Source organism: Stegostoma tigrinum, chromosome 7 (assembly GCF_030684315.1).
Source record: "Stegostoma tigrinum isolate sSteTig4 chromosome 7, sSteTig4.hap1, whole genome shotgun sequence".
NCBI classification, from domain to species: Eukaryota; Metazoa; Chordata; class Chondrichthyes; order Orectolobiformes; family Stegostomatidae; genus Stegostoma; species Stegostoma tigrinum.
This window is the reverse complement of record NC_081360.1, coordinates 54,758,618-54,782,527: the sequence shown is the minus strand read 5'-3', so window position 1 is coordinate 54,782,527 and position 23,910 is coordinate 54,758,618. Positions and strand designations below refer to the sequence as shown.

The 23,910-nt window shown below is 39.9% G+C and overlaps 1 protein-coding gene across 7 annotated transcripts in view; it reads right to left on the bottom strand.

The window, feature by feature from the left end:
• galnt13 (UDP-N-acetyl-alpha-D-galactosamine:polypeptide N-acetylgalactosaminyltransferase 13) overlaps window positions 1–23,910 on the bottom strand; it is a 406,679-nt gene that overhangs the window by 136,672 nt on the left and 246,097 nt on the right. For all 7 annotated transcript variants that reach the window (XM_048533834.2, XM_048533835.2, XM_048533836.2 and 4 more), the window contains 2 exons: window positions 19,205–19,322; window positions 13,134–13,314 (listed from right to left, as the gene is read on the bottom strand). In XM_048533834.2, coding sequence (XP_048389791.2) covers window positions 13,134–13,314; window positions 19,205–19,322 — 299 coding nt within the window. The remainder of the gene's footprint in view (window positions 1–13,133; window positions 13,315–19,204; window positions 19,323–23,910) is intronic.

The following is a 23,910-nucleotide window of genomic DNA, read 5'->3' as shown; positions in this document are numbered from 1 at the left end:
TCCCTAACCATTTCTCCCACCTCAAGCCTCGCCCCCGTCTCCTACCCACTACCCTCATCCCACCTCCTTGACCTGTCTGTCCTCCCTGGACTGATCTATCCTCTCCCTACCTCCCCACCTACATTCACATTTACTGGCTCCAACCCCACCTCTTTGACCTGTCTGTCTCCTCCCCATCTTCTATTCACCACCCCCTCTCTCCCTATTTATTTCAGAATTCCCTTGCCCTCCACCATTTCGAGGATCTCAATCCAAAATGTCAGCTTTCCTGCTCCTTTGATGCTGCTTGGCCTGTGTTCATCCAGCTTCACACCTTGTTATCTCAGATTCTCCAGCATCGGCAGTTCCTACTGTCTATGTGGAAAGAATGTTTCTTTTTACTGGGCAAATGACATTGTGGCAGACAAAAAACAATGAGTAATTCTCCTGGCAGTCTGTGGAGCTGCAGCTTTTTCTGTCATTAGGAGCCTAACTTTCTCTGAGGCACCAAATACTAAAAACGTTCAAGAATTGGCTTATATCATTAAGAAACATTACAAACCCAAGCTTCCTCTAATTCTGAAATGCTGTTGCTTTTATTCAGCAATTCAAGAACCAGGGAGAAATTGTAAGTTATCGGGATTTTTGACCAGGTTAAGATGACTGGCAGAAGAATGTGACTTTGGTTTCATCCTTAGTGCTAAGTTTAAACCATCTGGCATTTGGGATTATTGATGTCTGCCAGGTGAAGCCTAAGTGGACTTCACCTGGCCACTACAACTGACTATCATCTGAAAATACAGAAAGTGAACCACATTAGTTTCATGGTATTCCAATGGAAATGGGCAGAACTTGGGGAACACACGAGTGTGGGTAATTGCGTAGCCTCACATAGGACATAACCTGATCAAAGGTACTCTAGGTTGACCCATAGCAAAGCTCCAAAACAAAGTCATGCCTCAGCCAGTTAAAATTTCCTTCAGGATCCTAGTCCACTAGCCATGGTTGTTGCTGCCCGTATGTGGACTCAAGACAGCGAAAGAGTTCTACTCATCCTAAATTGAGTAAGCTAATAGGCCAGTATCTAGAGTTCATAGTCTAGAAAGTCCACCCACATTGGTTTGGAACAGATAAACTGCTGACAAAACATCAAAATCAGAACCAATCAAGACAAATGTCTGTTTAAATGGTCATCTACATTCTAATAGAGGTTGATGCTGGTGCAGCTGTATTAGTGATCACAGAGGCACTTTCTAATAAAATTCACTCTGGATTCCAGCCCTTAATTTTGAAGAAGACCTGGCACATGAGCCTAGCTCCTGTCTGCCCACTACATGCTGCCAAATAAGGTGCCAATTTAGAAGATCAGCCCATCTAACTAGCTCATCTATATTTTCTTGTAGTCCATGGCTATTCTTCTCACCAGTTAACACCCCACAAATTTTTGTATAATCCATGTACTTAGTCATCAATCTCTTGTGTTCAAGTGAAAGTTGTTGATATACGCAATAAATAGTAGGGTCCCCACACAGATTCAGGAAGAATCGCACTGGATACAGGTTTCCAGTCACAAAAACACCCTGGAACCTCACCACCTGCTTTCTGCCACGTTTTTTTAAAAAAATTCATTCATGGGATGTGTATGTCACTGGTCAGGCAGCATTTATTACCCATCCCTAATTTCCCAGAGGATAGTTAAGCGTTAACTACATTGCTGTGGACCTGGGGTTACATGGTGGCTAAACTAAGTAAACAGCAAATTCCTCCCCCAACAGCATTGGCAAACTAGACAGGATTTTCTGACAATTGGAAATGGTTTCATGGTCATTACACTCTTAATTTATTGAATATTAATTGAATTCAAACTCTACCATCTGTCTTCGCAGGATGCGAACCCACGTGCCCAGAGCAGTGTCTCTGGATAAGTAGTTTAATGATAATCACACTAGGCTATCACCTCTTCTTAAGCAATTCAGCCAATTCTGGATCTGATTTGCCAAATTTCCTCGAAATCCATGGACTCTTACCTTCATTATCAGAATCCTGTATGGTACATTATCAAAAGCCTTGCTGAAGTCCACGTAGACTATGCTGACTGAACTGCCCTCATTTACTGAAAAATTCAATCGATTTGGTCACACATGGCCTCCCCTTCAAGAAACAATACAGACAATTCTGGATTAATCCTTGCCTCTCCAAAGTACAGATTAATTTTGTCCCTCAGAACTGCTTCCAATAGTTTCCTGACCATTGAGGCTAGATTGACGGCTTGTAGTTTCCTTGTTTATCTCTTACTCCCTTTTTGAATAACAGTACCACTGACCAGCGGTCTTCCAGTGCTCAGGCACCTCTCCAGCGACCAGATGGGAAGAAAGGTCACTGGACCCAAAGTGTTAACTGTGATTTCTCTTCATAAATGCTGTCAGACCTGCTGAGCTTTTCCAGCAATTTCTGCTTTTGTTTCAGGAATTCAAAGTTATTGCCAATGCCTCTGTTACTTCCACCTTTACTTCGCTCAACAGCCAGCAACACATTTCATCAGCTCACTACTGAAGTGGTTTTCATATTTTTTAAATGCTCATTTCATTACTATTTGGGGCACTTTGCAAATTGTTGCTCTGTTTCTTCTATTATAACACAGATAATATTTCTCGAGTACTTGAATGCTGAGGGAATGCTTTAAGACATCCTGCCATCTCAAAAGGCACAACATAATTTGGCACGGTGGCTCAGTGGTTAGCAATGGTGCCTTGCAGTGCCAGGGACCCATGTTCAATACCACCCTCGGGCAACTGTCTGTGTGGAGTTTGCACATTCTCCCTGTGTCTGAGTGGGTTTCCTCCAGGCACTCTGGTTTCCTCACACAGTTCGAAGATGTGCAGACTTGGTATATTGTCCACGCTCAATTGCCCGTAGAGTTCAGGGATTTGTAGATTAGATGGGTTATAGGGGGATGTGTCTGGGCCGCTCGGAGGGTTGGTGTAAACTTGTTGGGCTGAAGGGTCTGTTTTCACACTATGGAGATTCTATGATTCTAAGTAGCGAATTTTCCTTCCACAAAGCAGTATGTATAAGTAATCTGCCTGCAGGAAATATCTGCTTTAACTAAAAATGAACAAAGCTACTAACAAGGAAATACACTTCAGTTGGACAAGTGCAGGTCCCAAACAAAGCCTATTGTATTCTAAAAGCAAATCCATCACAACACAATGTAATTCTTCTAAAACAGTCCCTCATTTGTCTTTTATGCACTTATTTACCTCCATTTAATCCAGCATTGCACAGTTAAATAAGAAAGTTTTACAAAATACAGTTATTACATGTTGCAGCGTATTTGAGATTTGCTACATTAGATTTCAATAAATTTCACTTTCTGACCCCAACCAGTCTTTGTCCCAGAGGACAAAAAAAACCTGAATCCCTCAAAAAGCAAATCAGCTCGAATAAATCACAATGCAACTTCAATAGCTGGTCACTGCACATATGAACTGGTCAAGATGAGTAATTAATAGACTTGAGATTTTGACTTCTGAAAAAGTTCAATAATTGATGCAAGTGAAAGCAATTCAATAAAACATGGCGTGAAATCCAGCGGAGCCCAAAGAGATCCCAGGTTTTAGCTAGAGACATAAGAATCCCTGTGCCATCTCTTTACATGAAGGCATGCTGCATCTTCTGCCTCTAATGTAACGAACAAGGCAATGGCATGCTTTCCTCAAAACAAAGACTCTAGGTGGAGGGACGTCATGCCCATCAAGAGCCACCAGCCAATCAGAAAAAGCAGATAAGCTGCAGTCTGATACTGTCACTTAACACACCAAGTAATTCTTAAGGGTTTCCAGAAATGACAATGCCAGGGACATGTGCTAAGAAATGACTGACAGGATGTCTGAGAAATCAGTCATACCTGCAACAAATATATACTGGAGATAGTGGAGAAATGTGTTGGAGATTATGCATCAATTTTTGGTAGGCATTCCGAAGACATTTTGAATGGTACAATGAGGTTAAGAACAGATGGAAATAAGTTGCCCAGTTGACAGAACAGGCTAACAAGTTTTAAAGGGAAAGTGACCATGCAGAAGATCTGAAAGGAACAGAAAACATGTGATGAAGCATGGTATAAAAATCAGATTGAGTAAGTACTGCAACAAAACATTGAATCAGGAGCACAGAATACCAATTTGAAGGGAAAACTAGAGGTTACGGCAGCAGTGGGGTGGGGGGAGGCGCGCTTACAGAATTATTTTGGCAACAAAGTGGTGTCCAACCTAAAGCAGATCAGCCCTATGTTTAGCTAAAATCAAACAATTCCAGACACCAATTCAGTGGCTGTAGTTCCTACTAACAGAACAGGCAACCTTTGCACTTTCTGGAACACTAAGTGTGAAAGCTGTTTTCCCAGTGATTTCTGCCTTTGCTAGTATAATGTTGTTGAAAGTACACCACCTTCTGCTCTGCCTTTCCTGTATTGAGAGACCCAGGCAGGAGATGTAGTCACCTGGGCCTGGACAAAACCAAAGCCAGAGTGGATTGGTGAAGGGCATTCCAAAATAGTTAAATAGGAGCACCCTTGACCCTTGATCCTGGTGAGATTAGGGCCATGAGGGAAGAGTTGGTGATTACAGTGGACAAGAGTTCTGAACTCCCATCTTGTGTCAAAATGGGTGATGTAAAAGATTTCACACTCAGCATTGCAGAATTGAGAGATATTTAAAAAAAACTCTCCTAGCTGTATGCTCCCAAGATTTAAAGTGCCAGGTGAATCAAAATATCATTGTCAAAGGTTCACTCAAGGAGCTAAAGGATGACCCAAGTAGGGCTTTAGAAGAAGGGAATGCATTCTTAGTGAATACCAAACAACGCCCCATCAAATGCATGTGTATTTGCAGAGGGGCTTCATGGCTACTGCCAGAAGATCTGGCTTGAAGAGGAACAGCACCTGGACAGACGTTCATACTTTGATTCACTCAATTTCAAGAGGATTTTTCCGAAAGGATGTGAGCTATTGGCCTATCATGCATTATTCATAACAGAGGGGGCAGGGCTGAACTGAACCATTGCTCTAATATGACATAACGACAAGTCCACAATAACCTTACTCAAACACTTGTAAAAGCTAATGTAGCAGCCTTTGAAGATCCATTGCCTAGCCAAAAATCTGGACCACTCAGGAACATGCTGCCAAGAAAGGACACTCTAATCCACTTATCAATCGCAAACACTTGGGCCTCATAGCAACAGAAGACGCTCTTTGTACGGAATAACTCCACAGAGGTCAGCATACCGTCACCAAGTTACCCTTTATTTACTTGTGTAAAGTCCTTGACCACGATCCAGCTTCCTCAGAGCCAACTCCAAGTGCCAGGATGTCTGACTCTCCCGCTTTTATCTGTCAGCCCTTAGTCCCTGAATAGACTACTTTAACAGACCCAATAAGGGAACTCATATTCTATGATGTCCACTTGGCTGACCTCATTACAATCATGACATTGTAGAAGCTGGAAGTAACACTAAGCCCTGTATTCCACCTCCTCTTATACAGATTAAGCCTGACCTTGATGTGGAGGTGCCGGTGTTGGACTGAGGTAGACAAAGTCAGAAGTCACATGATACCAGGTTATAATCCAACAGGTTTATTTGAAATCACAGGTTTTCAAAGCACATCTCCTTTGTCAGGTGAAGTGAGAGCGCAGAGCACACAGACACAGAATTTTAGTCTGAGAGATCAAAAGATCAGACTACTGGTGTGAGTGGAGTGTCAAATAATAGGTCTCTGCAGGTGACCAAGAGTGTTAGAGAGTCTGAGTAAAGTTTCAACAGCTGAATAACAAGCGAATGGATGACCTAAAATCTGATTAAATGAGGCAGAGAGATACTTGTAAAAAATTAAAAATAACGTGGTGTTGAAGACAAAGTAAATGACTAGAATAACATGATAGATGTAAGAGGTACATACCGTGGGTCTAACCAAAGTAATAATAATCCAAAACTGTACAAGCTAATTAAGATAAAGAAATCATAACAATTTATCAAGGAGAAGGTTTTACAGATACAGAACAGTGTGATGGGATCACATACAGCGTGACATGAACCCAAGATCACAATTGAGTCTGTCCTCATGGGTATGGAATTTGGCTATTAGCTTCTGCTTGGTGACTCTGCATCTCGAAGGACACTTGGAGGACACTTATCTGAAGCTGAGTGTGCTTGACCGCTGAAGTGTTCCCCAACTGGGAGGGAACATCCCTGTCTGGTGATTGTTGCGTGGCGTCTATTCATCAGTTGTTGTAGCATCTGCGTGGTCTCACCAATATACCATGCCTCGGGGCATCCTTGCCTTAAGCATAGGAGATAGACAACATTGGCCAAGTCACGAGTATCTGCCATGTACATGGTGGGTGGAGTTCCCATGTGCGATGGTAGCATCTATATCGATTATCTGAAATATCTTGCAGAGGTTGCCATGGCAACGCTATATGGTGTTGTGGTCAATATTGTCCTGAAGGCTGGGTAGTTTTCTGCGAACAATGATCTGTTTAAGGTTTAGCTGCATTTTGAACAGGCTGCATTTCAAAAGCTTGCGATTTCAAATAAACCTGTTGGACTATAACCTGGCATCGTGTGATGTCTAACATATTGGGTATTTACACTCAGACAAGCGTCAGAATAACTTATTAATAACTTATATCCTTTACAAAGCCTTCTCTATGTCCCTTCAAAGACCAAAATCCCAGCATTCATTATGCATTGAAACAATGAACAATTACCTAATGTGGAAAATCAACTGGCATAATAAGAAAATTGGATTTCAAAACATACTTTGGAAAAAAATCTGTTCAGCTTACAACATTGTAAAAGCATCAATCATGCACAACCAAAGTTTGCATTTGGTATTTGGAGCAGTACAGGATGTAGAGGAGTTCATATTGGGAGCAACAAATACAGAGACTAGACTGAAGAAAAGTACAAGTCAATCGCTGCTTCACCTCGGAGGAGTGTTTGGGCCTTAGATAGTGAGGACATAAAAAAGGGCACGTCTTATATCACTAATGATTACATGGGAGGGGGATGACATATTAGGAGTGAAAGTTGGGTGAACAATGTGTCAATGTAGCAATGTTCTGTTCAAAATGCTAATGGGAGATAGAAGAGGAAGATGCATTTGATGGTGACATCACGTTGGAGGCAATGGAAACAGCAGAGGATGCTCCTTTGAATATGGAGACTGGGTAGATGAAAAATGAGAGCAAGGGGAACCCTACCACGGTTCAGGGACAGAGCGGACGGGATGAAGGCAGAACTGCAACAAACAGATCAGACATGCTTAAGGAACTTGCATGCCCCAGTGCATCGAAATCCTTGACTGAGGGAAAAAGACATGTCAGAAGCATTGGTGCTTAACCACTTACAAGCTCTGTATTTGCACTGCAAGCTTTCAAAATATCTGTGCACTTCTAAATCTACTCCTCGAGAATTACCGATGCTATTTGCTCCAGTATTGGTGGCCATGCCATCAGCTCTGTAATTTCTCGGTAAACTATTCATCTCTCTCCCGCTTTTGTTAAATAAGATATTCCTCTAAAGGTACATCTCTGAGGTGCTTTTTATATGTATGAGGGTCGTTATCATATTTTGTTTTATAATGCTTCTGTGGTGTGCCTTGTACCATTGTCGTCCATTAAAGTCATTATATAAGTACGAGCTGTTGCTCAACCACTTCATAAAATTCTGCATGCTGGATAAACGCATTATCAAAGCTGTGGTTTTAATTCTGTTTTTCGTGGAATTACAAATATGCAAGTTGACAACAGTTACCTCTGAATCACTAGAATCACAGTAAACATAAAGGCAGTAAAAAACACTAAGCAGTTAATGTATCAGAATGAAAGAATTCCAAAATCCATTGAAGAATCAATAGTGGGAAAAACCCAGAGTGTAGGGCTACAGTGATGACTGTCTCAGTAAGAATTCTAAAGACACCTTGGGAAATAAGGGGAGAGAATTTTATGCTTTTGTAACTAAAAGGTCTGCAGAGAGTAGAACAAACAAAGCTTTTTGCACGGCAGGCAAGAAGCTCCTGAATGAACATAACCATAAAAGGCTGAGCCTCATCTCACTACAGCTTTATTTGCGCCTGCAAATGGGGCATTAGCTGGTTCAAAATTGAGATGCCGTTATCATTCACATACAAACCTTCATCAATAAAAAAAAACTAAGTACTCAAGCCACAACTGCCATTCTATTAGATCATGCCAGCCTATACTTCAACTCACCTCTGAAACATTTCCCTTGATACCATTCTCTTAATAAAAAAATCAGATGATACTGATCTAGAAAATTTCAATTGAACCAATATTCACAGCCTTTTCACATTTTCACTATCCCTTTTGCATAACAACAGTATAGAATGTGAAAGAATGATTTCATGTCCCAGCTCAAGGGGCTGAATGTCTTACTCTTGTTGCTATTTTTTACGGTCTTTAAATAAAAAGGATCTTTGGAAGGCTATCAAATCACACTTTCATACACCATTTTGACAGGAAAGGGTGCCCAGCTGATGTCTCTTATCATTGAATATTATATTGTCATAGATATCACTCTGAACTCAATCTCCTTTTCTGGAAAAGTAGCTTCAAGAACTTCTCACACGACACCGGGTTATAGTCCAACAGGTTTATTTCAGGATATAAGCTCGGAGTCTCACTCCTTCAGGTGGGAGTTCCAGAGTTGACGTCAGACCCAGAATTTATAATTAAAAGATCAAAGGGTCACAGAACTGATGTGAATGCTTTGAACAAACCTAAGATGGCTGTTAACTCTAAAATCGGGTAGAAAGGATTAATATGCAAATTCCAGAATTTCTTTCAAGTCACTGCCACAAGATAAACAAAGATGTTATCTGTTTTCTCAGTATACCATCTCTTTCACGGACAACTTAAGAAGGAGCAAAGCTAAGAAAGTTTGTGTCTTCAAATAAACCTCGTGGGCTATAACTTGGTGTTATGTGATTTTTGACCTTGTCCACCCCAGTCCAACACTGGCACCTCCACAGCAAGAACTTCTTAATATTGAATTCCCTGAGCAAACAGCGTGTCGCAAAACTCAACAGTCAGAAAATGATCGATTAGTGACTTGACCACAAATCACAGCAAGAGAACTTTGGAATCTTCAATGCTTTATCCCTTTTGCTTTCAAGAATAAACTTAATGGCCAGAAAGTGTATTCTCTAAAATAAATATGTGTGAGCATGCATGCATGTCTTGAGTTCTTTTTGACAAATAAACATTTATTCTTGAATAATCTTAATTCTGTATGTTGAGTAGTTTTTGCATCATGTTTGCATAACTTATATTTTGATAATAAATAAGTAATCACATTTATTGAAGAAATCTAGTAAGTCTTTTTATAAAACCTGAGAAAAAGTGTTTAATTGTTTCAGAGGTAGTAGGAACTGCCAATGCTGGAGAATCTGAGATAACATGGTGTAGAGCTGAATGAACCCAGCAGGCCAAGCAGCATCGGAGAAGCAGGAAAACTGACGTTTCAGGCCTACACCCTTCTTCAGAAAGTGTTTAATTGGCCATTTCAGTAATAGTGCTAAGTAATATCCATTCCGTATTGCGACTTTTACTTTGTAATAGAGCAAAAGTGATTCCTCCATCCTCAGTCACAATGCACTGAAGTTCACTTTTCATGTGACTGCAATGCTGTTTAAAAGAAATCCAAAACAGAATAAATCTCAGTACAATCCAAAAGTTAGAAGTACATGTTATAACATTAATACAGTAATTACAGAGTATTTCAATCTACACATAGATTAGGTAAACCTGTTTAGTATGAGATGATTCTCTATTAAGTGCTTTGAGGAACCAAAGGGAACAGGCTAATTTGAAATATAATACGGTGAAACAATAAAGGGATACCTAAAATGATGCTTTAGGAAACTTAACACCATAATGGCCATAGAGCTAGTGGATCATTGATGATTATCTTTCAAAATTCAAATTAATCTTCAATGAAGCCTGAAGATTGGAAGATTGAAAATGCAACCCCAGTGTTTAAGGAGTGAGAACACTGGAAACTCCAGACCTGCTAGATTGACATCATTTGCAGGGAAATGACGAGAAATTATTAAAAACGTTGGGATTTCTGAATATTTAAGAAAAAAAACCTGATTGAACAGCTTCAACACGGATGGCTGCAAAACCTGATGGATTTTTGTTTTGAGGATTTAACGGGAACAATTGATAAAAGATGACCCAAAGAACATGGTGCATTTAAATTTTCAAAGGGCTTTTAATAAAGTATCATATAGCAAGTTAGTGTAACAAAAAAGTAAAGCACGTAAAATTGGGAGATAATACATGAACATGGATTGAAGTTTGATTGACAGGCAGAAAGCGAACAGTAGACAAGTGCCATTCATGGGGTGGCCACTTGCAACCACTGGGGTATGACAAAAGTCAGTGCTTCAGCCCTACTGGCTCACAATCAAAATCACTGATTTGGATTTCGGAATTAAATTGGTGGACAAGTGTTGTAAGGAAGATGTAAAGAAATTTCAAAAGGGTTTGGAGAAGTTAAGTGAGTCTTCAAAGATTTGGCAAATGGAAACCTAATGTGTAGAAATGTGAAGTCATCTATTTTGGTTTGAATAACAAATATACACAGTACTACTTCAATGATGAAAGGCTGGGAAGTATTCATGAGTCACTAAAGTTAATACAAGGATACAACGAGCAATTAACAAGGCAAATAGTTTCTTGGCCTTTATTATAACAGGATTTAAATATGGAAGGCAAATTTCTTACTACTATCACATAAAACCTTGGTTAGATCAAATCTCCAGTGCTGTGTAGTTTCACTATCCTTGCATATGGAATGATATACATGTCACAGAGGCAATGGCTCAAACTAATGCAAACTAATTCCTGGAACAGAGTGATCATGCTATGAGGAAATAGGAAATATGCTGGGCTGATATCCTCTGGAGTTTAGAAGAATGAGGGGTGATGTCATGCAAACATATAAAATTCATACAGGGATTTATAGAGTAGATGCTGGAATGATGTTTCCACAGGATAGAGAATCTATAACACTGGGAGAGAGTCAGAATACAAGGTAGGCCATTTAGGACTGAGAAAAGAAGTTCCTCCTCATTTCAAAGGGTGCTGCATCTTTGGAATTCTCTGCCTTAATGGGCTGTGGACACCTGATTATTGATTATTTGCAAGTCTAAGAATAAGATTTCTTCATGATAAAGTCATTAGGAAATGTGAGATGTGTGTACGGAAATGAAATTGAAGTAGATCAGCAACGAGTTCACTGAATGGCAGAACAGACTCCCAGAATAAAAAAAAACTGTTCTGGCGCAGGAGGAGGTTATTTAGCACATCCTGTATGCACTGCATCTCTGAATGTATGTTATAATTTTGTGCCATTCTCATTCTATTGGCCTACCATGTAATTCTACACATTGCTTTTATTCAAAGAATCATCTAATAGCCTCTTAAACAACTTGAAATGTTGAAAGATCGAAGGGCTGGTTGGTAAACTCCTACTCCTATCTTATGTTCTTTATAAAACTATAGTAATTAGCATTTAATCAAAAATTATCAGCTTTCCTGGACATTTAGTTCCAAGTTATGCACTACCTTCTGGACTTATGATCAGTACCTCATAATCGTGGTGCCAAAGTTCACATGCTCTACAATCTATTACTAAGCTCTTCAAATGATAAGAGATAGCAACACGACACATTATGTAGTGTAGAAATAAGAAGCAAGCCAAAATGGTAAATGCAAATGAAAAGATATTTTGATCAATATTTGAATTGCATGTGAAAGTGTTGATGCAAAAACACTGAGGTCATTAGTGGATGGCACCAGTAGCACTGATGTTGGTGGCTGTGAAATCAATCTCAAGATTCTTGGTTTTATAGGTTGATCAAAATTCTTTTGACCCGATTCCTTTTGAATTGGCTGGCTGTGTTGAAAATTTCTCCATCTCATTTTACCTACAATCCAGTTCTATTTCTTTAAATTTAGCTCCTAGCTATTCAAAATCTAGCTTTGCTGGATACTAGATCACTGAAGGAACAAACACATTAAGCAGCTATTTGCAAACCCTAGCCACATTTAATTCAAAATCGTTTCATTACCCATTTGTTATGCACGTCCCGACTGAGAAGCTGAATGGTAGATGCGGTCCAGGGATAAAAAGTCTCAGAACTGTAGGCGTTTCCTCTTCAATGACATGCAAGTGGTCACTCAGCCAGCATGGCACCTTGGTTAAGTTGGAATTATGTCGAGTTTTTTGGAAGAATTTTTGCTATGAGGCCTAGCATCTTTTCTTGTAATATCTGGCCAGAAGTTGCCACATTCACGATCTACCTGCCATTAGGGCATCCATTATGTGACTCTGTCCCCATCATAACCAAACACTGTTACCAGAATAACTCACCACTCAGTGATACCCTCATAACAAGGAACCTATCGCCATCAATCATCCACTTTCAGGCTCAGCAGCAGAGTAGATAGTGAACATGGCAACTTTGGTAAGATATTTTAAAAAAAACATGCCAGGCCTCAATGGAAATTCCTCAGAAGAGCTCAATGTAATTTGGACTTAACCAAGAAAAGTGTAAAATTGAGTACATTATCGAGATTACTACTCCACTAACAAATACCCGTATAGTAGCTATATTAATCATTGTTATAGCAATTAGAACAGCAAACTAAGTTGTTTTATCTGTAAGAATAATACGTTACATTTTCCCAAAACATTATTCATTACTTAGAGGCAAGGCTACAGACATTTACATTTGGGGAATTATTATGAAGTAAAATCATGTTTTATGGCACAAGGGAGACATAGAAACTAGAAAACAGTTCTTGATTAATGGTCTACCTTTATAAAAGCCAAAGCATCATGATAAAAAAACTATATACAAGTAAGGTTTATCAATATATTTTAAACTACTCATGCCAAAAAATGACAACCAAAAACATGCAAAATCATAAATACAATTAATTGGAAATAGATTTACATATTTGGGAATGTACCACGAAAAGATGATTGTCATACAACATAGTAACACACTTACATGAAGACCAGCTCAAAACAAATTATTTCCCTAATGCTAAGTGTACCTGGTGATATAATGTAGAAGAAATCTTTGAAGTCATCCATCCAGACTTCTGCTAGGCGTCGATTGTTCTTGTTAATAATATGTCCAGTGCCACCAGGGAAAGTGTATGGAGTTGCCTTGCGAAACACATGACCAACATGCGAACAAGTAATAATTTCCAAAGAACCACCACACTGCCATATCTGAGAAAAGACAAAGGATATTATCTTCTTTTTAAGGTATCCCTTTACCAAAGTCACATGACTACATGGTATCTATACTCCAAAAACTCAAAGTCAATGGTACCCTCCTCACTCTGGTGTGTAGAACTCGTCTTGCATTATGTTTGCTACGATGAATATTGTTGTTCTGAAATAATAAACACAATGCATTTTTCTTAAATGTGACTCTTTTCAAAGGGTTCTTTTTAAAAATTACAGAAAATAGATTCATAAAATTTATGAAGAATGTCCATGTTTCTAGACAATGATCATCAATTTATTTACTGTAATAGCAAGGAAATTTGGTCATGGGCCTAGTAAATTAATTGAAAACATACTTTAATTTATACTGTACTAACATTCAAAATCCCTTTTATCTAATAATGTGTACATTTTGCTTTAACAATTCTAAAATGGTTTCTTGAAATCAGAATATCGACCATGGCAGAACATGGGAATAAAATCAGTTAAGTGTACTTCTGTTGGTCCCTTATTGCAAAATAACATGCATAGAATTTACCGATAGAAACGATTTTGCACAGTAATGAGATGTTTATTCTAATCGAAAGGGCTTAGTATTATTCTAATCTAATAAGAGGGTTAAAATGAAATATTCCCATCATGATGCATCTGAAATATCAGGTGCAATCTTGAAGGAGGCTAAATGAAATAGGTCATGGTGAGATTTGTAGCAGCACTACACGAAAAGTCTGGCCGGACCCCTCTCGATGCCATGAACCACTCAGTGCATTTTTAACTACGTTCCAGGAGTAAAGGTGAGATTTTCACTAGAAGGGAGATTATTTCTTTTTAATAAACTTTTAATTACGCACTTTGCTTTACAAATATGCAGCTTCCTGTATGGCCAATCAACAGGAGGAAATTAGGCACAAGGAATCCTCGACATGGAAGTCAGAGCAGATAACTGGAATCTTCAGCTCACTCGGAGATAGTAAGAACTGCTGATGCTGGAGTCTGAGATAACAAGGTGTACAGCTGGATGCTGTGTTCACCCAGCTCTACACCAACTTCAGCTCACTGCTGGCTGCAAAGAATCTCCATGATGGTCACCAGGCAACAGGACCTCAGGGAACAATCCATGTGGATCAGATACACGTAACCATTGCTCGTGGACACTGGCATCCAATAATTACTAACTTCTCATGATTCAGGTGACACCTCTCCAATCCACACGCAGCATGCTTAGCAAGTGTAGACTTGTATTTCAGAGCCTCCTGGCAATTGGCATTGAAAAGCTGCCAAAAGGATACTTTGCACACAGGGACAGGCACCCATTTCACAGATCAGACCAGGTTGCATCACAAGGCTGCCCACTTACTCTCTTCGCACTCACTTATTTAGCGCCTATCTGCACTCTTCCAACATCCATGCTTGCCTGTTAGTGCATTTGCATTTCAGCCAAAGCATCAAGGTTATCAGCACTGTTGTTTACTGTGCCTTTTGTGCTGATACACAGGCAGACTGCTTGTCATACTTGACATTAAGGAATCCTCTGTAGAGGAAGTCAACTTGCTAAATGGCACACTAATACATCAATCTAATTCATATAACTTGAGCCAGTTGCCTATATGACTAAAAGCATTATGTTTGTATTTAGCCAAGTGACCCCATGTTACAAAGTAGGTGGGTCTATTCCTCAGTCCAGTCAAGTCAGAGGACCTAGTACCATGAGTTAGGGACAGACTCTGCGCACAGTCTAGGGGATTCGCAATAGTGAGTCATCCACTTGGAGGGTGGTGCCAGTTAGGGGATAAGTCTGACTCTAGCCTGGGAGTGGTTTTCATTTCACCTGTTTTCTTTTGGACGCTGATGGCCTTTCCAACCTGTTTACCACCCAATATCCTATGACTTGTCTCATCTGGGATCCCATTTCTTCCCTTCAACCAGCCAGCCCCAGCACCCCCGTCAGCCCTCACCCTATCCAGTTAGTTGAAATGACTTCTAATGGTGTCTTGCAAGTGTCTTTGTCCATACATGATTTAAATGCAGCCTGTCTCTTCCATGCAAGTCCTTTCCATCCTCAAAGAAGTTGCAGGTCACTCTAAAAGTAACATTTTATTCTCATAGCATTGTAAATCTGCTCACAAAGGTTGTTTTGACATTTTTATTATTTTAGTTCATGATATTTTGAAAAGGTCACAGAGAATGCAGCTTAAAAAATACAATACAAAACATAACAAAATGAGTTTGTCTCCTTTACAACACAAGGTGCCTGCACAAATGCATCAAGGATTAAGCTGATAAATACAAAGTGCCACGCTAGTGCACATTAGAAAATAAAGCATTTATTTGATTTATTTATTGTCACACATATTTTGTTACAAAGTATAGTGAAAAGTGTTATAGTGTTGCCACTCTCTGCAGCCATCTTAAAACACAGATAAATAAACCAAAAACTGGAATACAAAGGCATAACAACAAATAAATAAAGAAAAAAAAAAGTGTTCAACTTCACAATCCTTCTTGTTAAGTGCTCTGCCATGGGCCTGGCAGCCAGGCACAAATTTCTTCGCCATGCCACTACCCCTGGAGCAGAAGTCACCACTGCTTGGCACCAACTCACCACTAGGAGGCCTCACTGGGCCTCAGTGATGCTGCCTGGTACTGCACTTGCCCAAACTCTACTACGCCACCACCAAGAGTCCGCTTCGGGCCCACCTTGCCAATGCAGCCACTGCTGATGCCAATGCCGCAGGGTCTCGTAGTGGGCCCAAACTCATCCCCACCTCTGCCTCCATGAATCTGCACTGGACGGAGAAGCTGCCTAGAACCCAAACTCACTCTGCTGCCACAAGTCTGCACTGGGCCATCAACGATGCTGTTGTCATGACAGAGGTCTTCAACAAGAGGTATGTAAAATAGAAATAAAAGAAACAAGAGGGAAAAATAGGAAAAGAAACAAAAGATGGATGTAGCCCTACTCAAAAGGCCTACTCCACCGCCATGTACCAGGAGCATACACCATATGCCATAATCAGCATCAAAATATAGTACATGTTCAAAATCAATGTAGTAACTTGCATATTCCACATTACACAAGTAGTATGGAAATGTATTAGATACTGCTTAGTTCTCAGAAATGTGACAAAGTTTATGCACCTTCCTCTCTCATTAAATCTAAAATGCTGCATTATATAAAAATATGACAGCAAAATCTCCAGAGAAAATATTATTTGTGCAGTACATTATCATCCTTTTCAATAGGTCTGGCTTTACTTTGTAAAAGGAAAGAAGTTTATGATACTACATGTGGTCTATTTGTGGCTGGCAGTGATTGACCTGGTACACAGTTAGGTTTTAAATTTGATGATGTTGGCAGAAGTCCTAAGAGCTCCTGGCAGTGGTAAGTACTTCTGCCAGTGCTGAACACTAGCAACATCCTGAAGGTTACCACTGACCAAAAACTGAGCTATACTTGCCAAATAAATAAAATGGCTACAAGACCAAGTCAGAGGCTAGGAAATAATAGGGAGTAATTCACCTCCTGACTCTCCAAAGCTTGTCCACCATCCACAAGGTATAGTTAGGAGTTTGATGGAATACTCCCCCTTGCCTGAACAGTTGCAGCTCCAACAACAGTCAAGGAGCAATAAACTTTTGGATAATAAATTATGGGTGGCACGGTGACTCAGTGGTTAGCACTGCTGCCTCATAGCGCCAGAAACCCGGGTTCAATTCCAGCCTCAGGCGACTATCTGTGCGGAGTTTGCACATTCTCCCGGTGTCTGCGTGCGTTTTGTCCGGGTGCTCTGGTTTCCTCCCACAGTCCACAGATGTTTCAGGCTCAGTGGATTGGTCATGGTAAATTGCCCATAGTGTTCAGGGATGTGTAGATTAGGTTGGTCACAGGGGGATGGGTCTGGAGAGGATGCTCTGAGGATCAGTGTAGATTTGTGTAGGGATTCTATGATTCTATGAAGCTTGAGGCTACCCAGCATAAAGAAGCCTGCTTGATTGGCGCAACTTCCATAACTGTCCACCCCCTCCACCACCAACGCTCAGTAGCAGCTGCAAAATGCACGACAGAAAATCACCAAAAATTCTCAGGCAACACTTACAAAACACTGGGAGGACTATAGCAGCAAATATATGGACCAGCTAGCAAGTTCCCCACCAAAACACTCGCTATCCTGATTTGGAAATGTTCCACCATTTCTGTGGTGTGTTTGGGACAAAATCTTGCAATGTCCTTCCTAACAGCATTGCTGGTCTTACTACAGTACGTGGGCTGCAGTGATTCAAGATGGCAGCTCACCACCACCTTCTCAAGGGCAACATGGGATGGGCAATAAGCTGTCCATGTCAGTACAAGGAATAAAATAGTAATGTGAGAGTAGAATCAAAGTGTGGTGCATATGTAATGAGGTGAGCAACAGTATTACCTAAGTTTAGAGGTCACAGAGAAAATCCTCTGTGAAACTCCCTGAAATTGACACTTAGCTGATTTTTAGAAAAATTCAGGCCTTTTTTTTTACAAAGCTTTCCCAGAAGCTATTAATATTTTATGTACTTGGCTTCAAATTTCTTTGTTCCTTTTTATTTTTTCACCATGTGGAAAATAATTTAACTCATCTTTCTTGTCAAAATTACGTGGTATGTATTTTCACATGCTTAATTTCATGTGCCATGATATTACCTACTTCGTAAATCTATTTCAACTCACTGATCTCATTTGTACTACATAATCCTCCATTATTTATGTATAAATAATTCTGAATTTATACATACAATTCCTGTTGGAAATGTATTTACAAAATAAACCAAGTCACAACTATTACTTTTCTATCCTATTTGCTAGCTTTCAATCTCTCCCCTATGAAGTACTTTGAGACATTGATTATGTTAAAGCCAATACTCATATGGGTTTGTCGGAAATTATGCTGACAGAAAAATTAAACCATATCACGTACAATCACCCACTTCTGCTTCTTTGCCCTTTAACTCTTTCTCAAAATAAAGAACACAACAATTTTCAGTTTCAGCAAATAAATGACTCCAATGCAGCTGTGACTGTACATTCCATCACTTACATACTGCTGACAAGAGTGCAATGCTCAATTTAAGCAAAATGTGCTGAGGCAACAGCTATAACCATTTGTCCTCAGTTAAATGCAGCAATGGAGGCTGCTGCCAGGAGTGAAAGGGAATTGCAGAGCTTTTGAATGGATAATTCTGGTGTGATTTAGGACTGACAGTTTTGATACAGTGAATCATTTTACTCAATTTTCCACTGATGACTGACAATATAGCGAAGTCCAATCGATATACGCTTGAGAAAAGCTGCGCGAGGTCCTTAACCCTTTTTCATACTAGGCCAGAGGTGATTCAATCACTAGAACTTTTTCCAGGCATCTACCATTGTTTATTTGATATCATAGAATCCCTACACTGTGGGAGCAGGCCATTCAGCCCATCAAATCCACAGTGACCCTCCAAAGAGCATCCCAACTTTAACCCTGACTTTCCCCACAGGTAATCCACCTAGCTGGTACATCCTTGGACACTATGGACAATTTAGCATGGCCAATCTACCTAAACTGCATATTTTTTTGATTGTGGGAGGAAACCAGAGCAGCTGAAGGAAACCCACCCAGACGGGGGAGAATGTGCAAACTCCACACAGACCAGTTGCGTGAGGGTGAAACTGAACCGGGTCCCTTGTGCTGCTAACTACTGAACCACCATGCCACCCCTGATGTTTTGCTTTTATTGTAATCGTTAAACTTCATTTAAAAGTCAATGCTAAATCTGCACGAACTAATTCATAACCAGCCAGATGAGAAGTTTTTTTTGATAATTGAGCATATCATCTTGCTACAAACATAAGTAGCAGGATGGTCTACTTACTTACCCGAAAGGACATTTCCAGGTTCTCTCCACCCCAAATATCCATCCCTGCATCATATGTTCCAATTTCTTCAAAATAATCCCTATCAATGGAAAACAAGCCCCCAGCCATGGTAGGTGTCCTGAAGGATTAAATAAAAACATATTTGATCTCTAGTACAGTCTTTGTAATAAATAAACTAGTTTCGTAATGAACATAATTATGTTATAAAACATAATTATTAGTCTCCAAAAATAGACTGGTGATTTAAACTCCTAGAACAGAAATTTCATTTTTGATTCCCTGTGCGGAGCCACTTTTTCAGCATTAGCAATGTTGGTTGGATTTATATGTCTGTTAAATGGGTTGTAGTTGAAGATCTGTCATTGCCAGTGGAACATTTGCTACTTATTTCAATCATATCAAAATAAATTTCTTAATAATAATCCATTTGTCATATATCACAAGCTCCAAAAACAACAATCAAGAATAAAATTTATGATAATTTTGCTACAAGTAGGAGAAAAAGGTCTAGGAGCCCTGAGATACCAAACTCTTAAAAATATGAAACGTTCATCCCTGTATCTTAACTTCACAGAAGTAGCCTGATCATAAGCACTCTAAGTTATTCAAAACTGTAATGTAAACTATTGAAAATAAAATTCCTTCTGATGTGGATTAAGACTGATTATTTCAGAACAATGGCATATGTAGATCTATTTCAAAATATCATCCTATTTTTAAACACTATTGCTACAGACCCATACATTAAAAATATGGTTAACTAACACGTATCAATAACAGAAGCAACTCATCCATAGAGCCCTTTTGTGGCAATCTGAGCTCTGTGCAGAGATTAACAGCTTTAAGCAGTTACAATTTAACATTTTAACAAAACATGTTATTTTTCCTGAACTTTTTTGTCAATGGCTCAAAATTCTTCTGCACAAGGTAAAGAGGCTATAAATTTTTATAGCCTCTGTATAGGGGGGTGGGGGGGTGATAATGGAGGGATGGGGACATTAGTTGACATGGAGCAACACTGGGAGTGGGCGAGGGAGTAAGGGCCTGTGGAAGATGAGAGCTGGACAGTCTACAACAAAAACAAATCAACTATGATCAGAGACCTGAGGCAGGCCTTTTAGGAATATAGGAACAGGACTGGGCCAGTGTATCAATATTGCTATGCCTTTCATTACTATCATAGCCGATCAACGACTTCAATGCTCTTTTCCTACAGCGTCCCCAAATCTCTTTACATCATTGGTATTTAGAAATATGTCAGTCTCGATATACTTAGTGACTGAGTGTCGACAGCCCTCTGGTGCAGAAAATTCCAAAGATTCATAACACTGTGAGTAAAGAAAATTCTCATCTTGATTGTAAGTGATTTTCCCTTTATCTTTAAATTGTGTCAGCTGTTTCTAAACTACCTAACTACGGAAAAAGCTTGTCTGCATCTACCCTGTTTATCCCTTTAACGATTTGGCAGCTATCAAGAGATCACGTCTCAGTCTTCAAACGTCTGGAGAATATGGGCCCAGTTTTCCCAAACACCCTTCATCAGAGAGTCCAACCGTCCAGAACTAGTTTACTGATCCTCATTGGACTCCCTTTGTAACAATAATATCTTTCCTGAGATAAGGAGACTGAAGCTAAACAAAGAATTGCATGTACAACCCGAGGAAGTTCTATTCAATCAAAGCAATATTTCAAATTTGCTCAAATCCTCTTGGAATAAAGGCTGACCTTCCTATTTGCTTCAGGTACCTGGGTATCAGTCTACAGTAGCTTATTGATGAGGCCCCTGAGTCCCTTCAGACATCTATACTTACTAGCCTATCATTTGAGAAATATGTCTCCATGAAAACATGGTTCAGTGTACAAGAGGAAGGAATTTATGCTAAATCTCTGTAAAATACTGGATTGACTTCAAAACACGTACTTAGGGAAAATGCAAAGGTTTTAGAGTATGATTACAGCAAAGATTTATGAGAATAATTCCAAGGACAGGTGCTTAATTGAGTTGATTGGAAAATCCGTAGCCATTCTCCTTAAAGAGAAATTAGGAAACATTCAGAATCATGAAGGCTTAACTAAACAAAATTGATGAAAAGAAGCTATTCCAATCAGCAGTAGGATTGAGAATCAGGGTACACAAAGTAAAGCGAATGGCAAAAAAATGAAGGTAACATATAAGGTAGAGAACGTAGAACAGTACAGGCCCTTCAGCCCAAGATGTTGTGCCGACCTATTATCCTACTAAGATCAATCTACCCTGTATACCCTATATTTTACTATCCCCCATGTGCCAATCAAAGAGTTGCTTAAAAGTATCTAACGTCTCTGACTTCTCTATCGGCAGCGCATTCCACACGCCCATTACTCTGTGAAGAACCTACCTCTGATATCTCCCCTATACCTTCCTCCAATCACCTCAAAATTATGCCCCCTTGTATTAGTCATTTCCACCCTGGGAAAAATTCTCTGATTATCCACTCTATCTGTGTCTCTCATGTTGTACAGCTCTATCAAGTCACCTCTCATCCTTCTTCACTCCAATGAAAAAAAGTGCTAGCTCTCTCAACCTTTCCTCATGAGACCTGCCCTCCAGTCCAGGCAACATCCTGGTAAAACAGGAGGGAAAACTTATGGTTAGAATCAGGAGGGCTCTGCAGCTACCTACGTTGTTCTTTTAGAGAGTTAGCACTGATTAAATATATTGAATGAACTTTCTCGGTGCTGTTAATATCTACAATTCACCGTGTTCAGCAATTTAGTGGAAACAAGAAATGTATTAAGTTCAGCTCAGACAGGGTCTCAGTTTTTATGGAAGAAAACTAATTCTGGGTCAGGGCAGAGGGAATTCTGGGGATTATCATCATATTGGGGCAGAGCAAACTAATATGGTAGCTGCAAAGAAAGTCTCAACTTTCATAAGAGTTAATAAGGTCCTTGAATGTTATTTCAAAGTGTAAGAATGCAAGTTTAATGTAACTTCTTCATCCTGGACCAAATTTTACGAATATGCTTCACAAGGCCAAAAAAATCTCTTCAAGGAAACTATGAATTTTGCAAGTTGTTTTTCACTGATAAGATGGAGAGGCCGGGAAAGTCAGGTTAATCCCCGACAGTTAATTCATGCATCAAGTTGAGCAAACTGTTTTCACATTTCAGTAATCTGACAGGATGGCTTAAACACCAGATAACAGGCGTATGCAGACAATAGAGCTTTGTAAATAGGCATGGAAATCAAGGAACTGATCATAGGAAAAAAGACATGAAGAAAGTAGATGTGAACAATTTGCATGGGCAAAGGCTTAAAGGTAGGCTTTTACCCATGTCTGAGACAAAGAATGACAAATCATTAGACAGTTTCTATTAAGGAGAACTTCTACAGGACAATGTGGAACCTTCAATATAAAAACCCGAGTCCTAAAAAGGGGATATAAAGGATGTTGCAAAAGATTAACTAACACTGCAGCTAGAATAGTGTGATTTGGCCAATTACCAAGCACTGAAAATTCCTCAATCAAATTATTTGTCCGAAATTGACTGCATAGAAACTCTGTGCTAATTTTTGTTTAGGCAAACTTCATTGCAACATTTGTTTGAGTGATTTGTCAGGATCTCATAATTCTCATGTTCAAATTTAAGTGAGAAAGATTTGGAATGGGATCCTATAGAGAGAAGATAGATGGGGCCAGAAAGGAAATCCAGGCGCTGCTTGGTTGTATAGGAAAGAAATCTTCAATTTTGCACTGTTTCTTATTGCTGAATGTTTAATGGTTCTTTTCATCTTTGGAATATGCTTACATAATTAACCCAGTGACAAAACACAAAACAAGATCAATGCGGAGGAACAGGGCATGCATGGCAAAATCCATTTTTAAACAAACCAATCCCAAGATATAACAGAGACAGTCAGAACTGCCGATGCTGGAGAATCCAAGATAACAAGGTGTCGAGCTCGATGAACACAGCAGGCCAAGCAGCATCAGAGGTGCAGGAAAACTGATGTTTCAGATCGAAACCCTTCTTCAGAAATGGGGGAGCGGAAGGGGAATCTGAAATAAATAGGGGGGGGGGGGAGGAGGCGGATAGAAGATGAATAAAGGAGAAGATAGGTGGAGAGGAGGCAGACAGATCAAAGAGGCAGGTCCCTATACACTTGCAATCCCCACACAGATGACCTAAAGGCCCTCCGCTTCTTCCTGTCCCGCAGGCCAAACCAGTCCCCCTCCACCGACGCCCTTATCTGCTTATCCGAACTCGTCCTCATCCTTAACAACTTCTCCTTCAATTCCTGCCACTTCCTACAGGCAAAGGGAGTGGCCATGGGTATTGCATCAGCCCAAGCTATGCTTGTCTTTGTAGGATACGTGGAATAATCCCTCTTCCAAAGCTACACTGGCCCTAAACCCCACCTCTTCCTCCATTACATCGATGACTGTATCAGCGTCGCCTCATGCTCCCACGAGGAGCTCGAACAACTCATCCACTTCACTAACACCTTCCACCCCAACCTTAAGTTCACCTCAGCCGTCTCTGATACCTCTCTTTCCTCCTGGACCTTTCTGTCTCCATTTCTGGCATCCACTTGGAAACCGATATACATTTCAAGCCCACCGACTCCCACAGCTACCTAGAATACACCTCCTCTCACCTACCTTCCTGCAAAAAGGCCATCCCCTATTCCCAATTCCCTCATCTCCAATGCATCTGCTCCC